The sequence below is a fragment of the Dipteris shenzhenensis genome, chromosome 17, assembly GCF_047967505.1.
Source record: "Dipteris shenzhenensis isolate YYH24624 ecotype China chromosome 17, Dip_SZ_1.0, whole genome shotgun sequence".
Taxonomy (NCBI): Eukaryota; Viridiplantae; Streptophyta; class Polypodiopsida; order Gleicheniales; family Dipteridaceae; genus Dipteris; species Dipteris shenzhenensis.
The window spans coordinates 47,336,729-47,346,077 of record NC_141612.1 but is presented as its reverse complement, the minus strand read 5'-3'; the positions used below and the strand labels follow the sequence as shown (position 1 = coordinate 47,346,077).

Here is a 9,349-nt window from a genome sequence, read left to right as displayed (position 1 = left end):
TCATACCAAAATCTGCCACATGTTTGCGACCTAGCTTTCTTACCACTTGCATGACAAAGAAATTATGTCATTCCTTTGCAGGCAAATCGTTCCAATAGGATTTCCTATGGTAAAAGGGGGAAAGAGCCCCCGTTCAAAATGATAAAGGGACCCCCTCAAGCCCATTCTTCGGTTCCTAGCACTTGTTAAACCATGGCTTTGAACTTGAAAAACAAGGGCACACAGAGATCGGGAGCATTGCCCTTGGGTAAAGACAACAGTTCGTGCAGAAAATAAAATAAAAAGAATACTGCGAATCAGCAAGAAAACAGATACGTAGGGTTACAACTCGAGATCTTCGCAACAATCTCATCCACATGGTTTCCAATGCCCTACCTGGCGTAGTATTGCTAACAAGTCTGGCAAAGAGAAGATGCAGACGGTCAATGGAAACTGAAAGAACGCTCCGTGCGCAATCAAGACGAAAAGTTTTGAATCTATAGAGCCCATCTCTTTTCAGCATACGTGTCAATCACACACATCCCAACATAGGAGAATTACCACGTTGAAAATTTGACTGATGGTTATGAAGCAGCATCGTGCACCTTATGCGTGTGTGTTCTAAAGATTCACCGAAAAAGTGTGTGTGTTCTACAGCACAAGCTGAGAGATGAAGAGCGCATGTCACGGCCACACTCCACTTTCGATATGCTGCTTCGACCCCTTACAAGAAAAGGGACTGGTGCTCCGCGTTTGCCATTTGACAAAGCTGGTTGTATGAGGACATATCTGAGAAAAAGGAAGAGGATCAATAAAGGTTAAGTACGAAGGCAATCGATGTTCGTGAGTGCCCACTGCTCGGGAAAAAGTGCTTACCAAAATTATCACCGAAGTTGCTACAGATTTCAGCTCGAAGAGAGCGATCACTCTCCGCCACGCCGATCACCTCCACAAACTGGGAGAAGGAAGCCACCCCAGGACCCTGCCTCACCGTAATCTGCTGACCGTCGGAGCTCTGGCCGATAAAAGCGCCAGCGCCCTCTGGACGTAAGACCTTGAGCACGCATCTTACTCGTCTGCCCACATATCGCTTGAGAAGCTCTGCATTCACCACAGGAGAAGGGTTTGAGGTATCCATCACCGCGCTCTTCTTCCAATCTCTTTGCAATTGCCTCCTACTCTTCTTCCGATCTCTGTTTCCTCCTCGAAAAGGGCGGGAGACAAATTCAAGTGTTTTATATGGGAGTTTGAAGTCCATCAGAGAACTAACCCCAAAGGGGCACCAGGGATACTGCCTGTCCCATGAGCCCACCACACTACTAGGATTCTCTTGGACTCAAGCAAATTTTCTTTTTGCTCTCCACACGCGCGCGCCTCTGAGAGGTGTGTGTGTGTGTGTGCGCGCGTGCACGTGCACGCATGTGTGTGTGTGCGCACATGCAAATGTGCGTGTGTAATCAGACACGCGCTCCATCATGGATGCTTTGGAGTTATATGGATTGGCTACTGCCGGGTTACATTTAAATTTTCAAAAGTCGAAACTTATGCCTCTCATTACAAAAAATTGGCATGAGCTATTCTGGCCAAGTCATATTTTGGAACAAGGACACATAGTACGACGTTTGGGACATCTGATTGGTTGGTCTATATCCTTAAAGGGGGAAACCTGTTGGGTGATGCAATGCATATAACAAAAGTTGGATTACTCGAAGCTCTCCACTTGGCCACTGCTGCATGTGCTTATATAACAATCATCATGGCTTATATACAGTTCCTCTTGCCACTCATAGCTTGGGAAAAGAAAATATTGGATGCTTACATGTCACAAGCAATGGAATATCTTTGGAAAACAAGAAAAGACAAGAAGGCTCTGCGTCTCCTAAAAGTTGAGCTTGATTGCTCAACGTTTTGAATATACACTATCATTTAATTGCTCGAAAGGCTACCATGCTACTTACTTTTCTAGCTCAAAAGGAACCATGGACACAAATGCTAGGTGGAATGTGCACTAAGGTTTGTACACATGCTTTTGGTAACTAGGAGACCACTTTGTAGGATTTTTAACATGATCTTTTAAAGGAAACATTCCGCATAGTCCTTTCTCTAGACACCTGATTGCTCATTGGCAAGTGATCTTACAATACATTTGCTGGTCCGAACGTCCACCACACCTGGGAAACAACATGGTGTTGGAGAGTATAAATTGGAGTAGGCTTTTTCCTACACCTCTTGCTATGGTAGAGCACCGAAAGGCATATTTTCTTACATGCAAAGGCATCAAATATGTATAGGATCTGATTCAAGATGATGGTACTTTCATGTCCTTTCCTATGGCCAATAGCCATTATGCTTTGGCCATGCACTCAAGGCCTATTTGGCACAAGGTGCAATAGTTACTTCAACCACTCCTCCGGATCCTCATCTTTAAGTGCAAAATCGACTAGAGGATTGGAAACCTGCAAGACCAGAAACTACTTGCCAGGACCTTTCCATGATGAAATTGATTGCCACAAGAGCTTATCGTCTACTACTGATCCCCCTACTATGGGTACATCACTATGCCAATGAGCTTTGGCGATTAAATAATCCTCTCAAATGGTGGAAAAGATGTGTGCGTAACATATGGAAGAATGGACTTCCTCTGAAGCAAAAGGTCTTCATGTGGCAGTGTTTGTTGGGGGTTTTACCAATGGGGACCATATTGGCTAAACGTCGTATTGCACTTGCATATTGTTCCTGTTGCTCTTGTCCTAGAGAGACAACTCTACATCTCTTGTGGACTCCTTCAACAGCCACGAAGGATCTTCTTACAGTGCTATCGATAGGCCTTCGAATTCGCTTCCCTTCGCATACTTTCTCCAAGCACTTCTAGATATTCGAGCGACTTCACTCCTTGCTCACTGACTATACCCCTTTGTTCTCAGGCGTTAGATTTACTGCATATAGGACCATTTGGCATGACAGAAATCATGGCATGTCCTCTCATGCCCCTTTAGATACATATGCATTTTTTAGGCATTCACTGCATACAAACCTATGTGGTGCTTATCATATAGGTGGCATTTCATTGCATCTTTTAGAAGTGATTTCCCACTGCTTCTAGCTGTGGTAGCAATTGTACATTGCATTAATTAATTAAATCAATGGTCTCACCCAATGTGTGTGTGTGTGTGTGTGTGTGTGTGTGTGTGTGTGTGTGTGTGTGTGTGTGTGTGTGTGTGTTGGACTTGACATGACCCCTTTCCATAGTGAAATGAAAACAATGTAGCTCAAAAGAGAGAGCAATTGTAATTAATGAAAAATATTGAACGATAATGTTTTGTCAAAAGGTCAAAAAATTGTAGAATGCACAATTATTTGAAAGGTTATGCTTTGATAAGTCGTGGCAAGCATCACTTTTATTGAAGAGGGGAGTCCTGCATACCTGCCACCATCCAACAAGCAAAATAGTGAGAACTAGTTTTAACTTTGGTTGGGAAGACATGTGTCATCAACACCCCTCCCTTGTTATTGGAGTCACAATAAAAATCGATGCTTTTGCCTACACACTTATCAAGCTTAAGTAGCGAAGATAATGAACTTTTGTAAAAAAAGTTTGGTTTAATAAGGAGCAATGCTTAGCACTATCAGCCAATAATGCACATTTATATTAAAAAAGGTTAATGCAAATTAAAAAAAGTAAAAGGGTTAAATTACAAGGAATTTAATAAGATAGGGGTGGCTTGAGGGGGTGAGGAAATGATCTTAAAAAAGAGTAAACAAGAGGGAAGAATTGGGAGCAGAAAAAAGGAGGGGTTGTTATAAGAGAGAGGGAGAGAGAGAGTGGGTTTTAAAGCAAGGGGTCTTATGAGGGAACATAGAAAAACCTAAAGAAATTAATGAAAATTAAGGTGCAATGGAAAGGAGAGAGGTAGAGAAGCACAAGGTGAGGAGTCTTTAGCTATAAAGAGAGAGGTTAATGCAAAAAAGAGAGGGGGAATTTAATGTATAAAGAAAGAAGGGGGGGAAATAGATGTAAATAGAAAAAGGTAAGAAAAAGGGAGAGGAGGGAAGGTTAATAACAAGGGGTAAGACATAGTAAATAGAAAGGGGAAATATAGACACAAATAATTAGAAGGGGAAAAACCTTACAAGGGGGGACTATATATAAAGAAATATAGGGGAGGGGAGGGAGGAGAAGGGGGGGAGAGGGAAGGGGGGGTTTTCCTATTAAATAAAGGAGAACAAACGAAGTAGAAACTGAAAGGGGGGGGTTATACTTAAATAATTAAATTAAGAAAAAGAACACGTGAAAAAAAAGTGGGTTAGAGTGAAGAGTGAAGAGGACCTATCAAGAGGGGCTCGAGAAGGCATCTTGAAGGCGAGTAGTCATCAGCCACGGCTAGAGAGGTGGAGCATCGAAGCGTAAACAGTGAGCAGAGGAGTGGGGGGCAGCGTACAGTGAAAAGAGCAGCGAGGAAACTGGGGGGGCTTTAGAGCTCAGCGAAAGGGGCTAGTAACATGGGTGGCAACGCATTTAGGAGTAGCTCTGTGAGTGCATAAAGGCCCAGTTGTTAGAGATAGTATGGCCCAGAACTATAGAGGAAGGGAATCAGGATGACCTTTATAAGAGAATCGCACAGAATGGGCAGTCGAGGATGGAAAGTACAACTGAGGATGGAACGCAGTGCACACAGTCGAGCTTGATGGGAGAGGCAGTTGAGCGAATGGATTCCGAGGAGACGACACGAGTTCATGGGATAAGGGCAATCTAATTGATGTGCATGATAAGGGAAGACTGTGGCTATTATAAGGGAGCTAAAGTCAAGTACGCAGAAAGTGGAGAGGAAGAGTGTATAAGAGGTGGTTGAATGGGGGCAAAGCACATAGGTATTAAGGATTGGATAATGTAGTAAAATAGTAGGTAGTTTAGAGGCAGCTGAATAGGGAAGCATAGGATAGGCATAGGTTTATATAGAAGTAGATATGATGAGTCGGTAGTCGAGGGTGGGGGAAGAGTAAATGCTAGTCGAGTGAGGGGTTGGGAGGTGGAGAGATTTAGTTGAGTTAGTGGTTAGGGAGAAAAGGTGGAGAGATTTAGTTGAGTTAGGGGTTAGGGTGGGGGGGTTGGTTAAGGTAATTAGAGGGTAGCTAGTGGTATCACATTACTTAGTGAGTGTAGCTAGGGAAAAAGGGGGGAGAGAGAAAGAGAGAGAGAGAGAGAGAGAGAGAGAGAGAGAGAGAGAGAGGGAGGGAGGGAGGGAGCGAGGGAGGGAGGGAGGGAGGGAGAGAGAGAGAGAGAGAGAGAGAGAGAGAGAGACAGACAGACAGACAGAGACAGAGAGAAGGGGGTGGTTGAGAGAGAGAGAAAAAAGGAAGAAATTGGGAAAAATTTAAGGGGAATTTAGGGGGTTAAAAAATAGGGGAAAATGGGAGAAGAACTAGGTAAAAATTAAGGGAAAAAGGGGGGTTAGGAAAATTGATATATATATATATAAAGGAAAAAGGGGAAATTAAGCAAAATTAGGGGGGAAATGAGAAAACTAGGAAAAAATTAGAGAGGGGGTGGGAGGAAGGAAGGGGAGAGGGAAGGCGGGGGGGGAAATCAAACATGGAAATAAATAGGGGGAAAGGGATAAAAGGTAAGTTGAATGTAAAGTGGGAAAGGGATAGTAAGTGTGTGTGTGTGTGTGTGCGTGTGTGTGTTGAAGGCATAGCCTCCACCCATGTGGACACTAACCATGGGATAGGTTAAATACACCTCTGGTAAGAGGGAACTATTAGAACAAGGTAGTGGGATCATTTTGTAAATGCAGGGACAGTTGTAACTGTCCCTAAAGCACTCCTTAGTGGCCTGATCCACCACATAATGTTTTTGACTATGACTGTTACATTTTGAAACTTACTATTGGCCTTACAACAGTCGGACTGATCTCGGATGGCTATAAAAACTTGTATCAGCTCCTATTGAGAGTTTAAGTTGTTGAGTTGATGTATTCTGTGCCAAAACATAATATACAAGAAGCATACTACCTTTTGCAAGATTTCCTCTCTGTCCTTTTTATATCTTGTGATAGTCTTTTGTAGTCCGATTACTTTCCGGCTATACTTCAACTGCTGGCACCTTGTTGTCAGGAGTGGAGATTTGTTTGTGTTTTTCATTTATCTGAAGACACTCTAAACACTATCGGCAATCCTATCAGCATTCCTACCCAAAATTGTCGGTTTTCACTCAAAGCACAACAAACAACATTGTCGATTACGACGTGAAACAACAAACAGAGAAACATCAAACCGCAACTCTGAAAAACACAAAGCTCCCAACTGCATCGTAGGATCGCACCTGTGTGCACAAAGCTGGCAAATATGCCAATGATTACAAACAACATTATAAACAAGCATACTGTAGCAATTGTCGGAAAACACAGGAAATTATATCCTAGTGAATACACTAGTAGAGGAGGATCTCACAGCACTACTTTAGCATACGTGCATATCCGTATTGAAAAGCAATACTCTGCCAAAGAGAACTTGGACTAGGCTCCATATAGTTGTCATTAAACCACAATTGTAGGAGCAATTGTTTGAATCCAGAAAGGCTCAAGGCTTCAAGCCGTAACTCACAAAGAAAGACCCCAACAAATGCAACAACAATAAAAAAAGAGCTGATAGTTGGACCCCTATTGGAAAAGCGACATACGACAACAACATCAACAAGACACCGAAACAAGCATAGTACATTAAGATCGGCAAAGAAGATCACAGCATCAACATTACAATATCACTGTGAAGGCAGCACACAAAGCTTAGCTACTGACAGGAGTGCATTTCTACCACCTGGTAAGCTCTGTAATCCCACCTCTCTCCTTTTCCTTTCATGAAACGACTAGCCCATGTCGAATAGCTTCAGAGAGGAAATGTCACCTCGCCATATTGGTATAGCATATTTTACAAGAAATAGAGTTCGAGTAGAGGCTGCTTCCCAAACAGTGAGGATGATGGAGGAATACTCAAAGAAAAAGAAGAAAGACAACAAGCAAAAGCTCAAAGAAAATCCACAGCAAAAAAGATAGTAGACCAAATCTCCAAGTTGGAGAAGATGATTAACGACCAGTTGGCAAAGCTTAAAGCCACCCCCACAACAACAAAAGGTTCCATGTGAATTCTATGAAAAGGACAATCACGACAAAGAAAGATGCTGGTACAACCCCAATTACAGAGGCAGAGTACCACCTTACATTCATCAACAACAACAGAATCAAGCACCAGAAATACCTGCTAATCAAATAGTAGTGGCAAGACCACCACAACAAAGATATCAAAATGCAACTCCAAGAAGGCCAAATCAACAACCATGGGGGAACCAGCCAGCAAAGACAAATGCAAGACCAAGCTTGCACCTAGTATGGTATGGATGGCCATAGGCAAGGTCCACCATGTGAGCTTTGGTGCAAGCATAGGGAAGAAAGAGGTATACCCATTATTCAATACGATGGAAGGAATAGTCAAAATCATCATCAACAGCCTCCTCCAGGAGTACATATGGTCTATATAGAGCCCATTTATCAGGAGTACAATTACAACAATCAACACAATCAAAGAAACGTTCGGGCTTTGGCACTTACGAGAATGAAGAATACAAAGCCATTACCAGGGCTAGGAGATGCCCCAAGGGATATAGCCAAGCCAATGAATTGGCCAAATCAAACTGAGACACGGAACAAAAATTGCAACAAGTACTACAGAACAACGCCTCACAGGATGTCAGAAAAGAACACTAGAATAACAAAGACAAAGAGATAATGTAGTACCAATAGATCGAACTGCAAATCCAATGACAGTGTACCTGCACAACAACAACAATGCAAAAATCATGCTATAAATTACAATGCAATAGCAATCCATCACGACAGTTTCCCGAGAAAAGCCAACATCCACAAAATACTTAAGTCAAAATGCCACTCCAAAACTGAAAACAAACTTTTCGGCCGAAACAGCGTCGGAGTTTCCAGAATTAAAGAATACAACTGAACAGACAAAACCACAGACTATGATCTAGGCTAAAACAACTCAAGGAAGTGAGGCTACTACGACAAGAGCCCAAAAGATGCAGCAAGACACTAGCATGCAAGATGAGGACAACACGCTCTTTTTCCAAGAGTTAATGGACTCCAAGTTACAAATTACTCTTGATCAACTATACTGAACTTGGTTCCAGCTTTCAAACATCAAATTTGCAAGAGATTGCATCTAGAAGAGTCACATCCAGCAAAATCTCAACCAAGTAATGATGAAGAGGAAATTCCTGATATTTACTCATCAATAGTTGAAGATGTCGACTACCAAGTACCACTCATTGATGTAGACTACAAAAGGTAGAGATTCCCAAAAGTATTGGTTGATGGAGGCTCAGGTGTTAATATCCTCTCAGAAGATTTATTCAAAAAATTTTGCTGCAATGAATTGGTTCCAACACCATTCCAGGTGAGGATGGCTGACCAAAGGAGAATTCAACCTCTTAGAATATTGATAGGGCAAGAGATTACAATCATGGGACTCACATTCACAGTCACATTTGTAGTGCTCCAAATGGAGGAAAAGGAATTTTCTTACTCAATGCTATTAGTTAGGCCATGGTTAAGAGCTGCCAAGGTCAAGCAAGACTGGGGCTCAAAGAGAATCACTATTAGGAAAGGGAAAAGAAAGTCAATATCAACCTATCCTCAAGAAGGTGTTTTCCAAGAAAAACACAGCCACTGCAAGCAGAGGGAATCAATATGATTCCAGATTTTGATGAAGATGAAGAAGAAATTTTCCTCAGAAGAAACCCTAGTGTATATCCTATTTTTGAATTTGATGTTATTAAGATTATTGATCAATATACAGGTCCAAATCAGCAGATACCACATTCTGACCGACTGTGCTGAAGAACAGAACAAAGTCGAAAACCAGTCGGATCAGGTTTTCACTAAAAAAAATACAATAGAGGCTATTGATGCAAACAAACATAATACACCAGAGGATATCACTTCTAAGTCAGTAGAGGAAGCAATCATGGAGGCATAAATACAATTTGAAGAGCATATGCAAAAAAGTGCCAGGGTCCCGCCAGCAGGATGACTTGGAGGAAATGAACTTGGGAAACAGTGATAACCCACAACCATTTATGGTAAGTACAAATCTCTCTCCAGCTTTTAAAATGGCACTCAAAGAATTATTGACAAGTTATTAAGAGTTGGTTTCATATATCCCCTGACACATGTCACATGGTTATCTCCTATTGTCATTGTTCCAAAGAAAGATGGGAAACTGAGAATCTATTTAGACTATAGAAAGTTTAATGCAACCACTATCACTAATCCATTCCCACTACCATTTTGTGATTTATTAC

At 42.0% G+C, this 9,349-nt stretch overlaps 1 protein-coding gene across 1 annotated transcript; it reads right to left on the bottom strand.

Annotated features, from left to right (window-relative positions):
* Nucleotides 1-308: 308 nt before the first annotated feature.
* LOC147892199 (replication protein A 14 kDa subunit-like) lies at nt 309-1,178 on the bottom strand. Its single transcript, XM_087388873.1, has 2 exons — nt 856-1,178; nt 309-768 (listed from the first exon to the last, which is right to left on the bottom strand). Exons 1-2 carry the CDS (start codon nt 1,115-1,117, stop codon nt 704-706), a joined length of 327 nt encoding a protein of 108 aa, XP_087244999.1. The 5' UTR covers nt 1,118-1,178; the 3' UTR covers nt 309-703.
* Between the last annotated feature and the right edge of the window lie 8,171 nt (nt 1,179-9,349).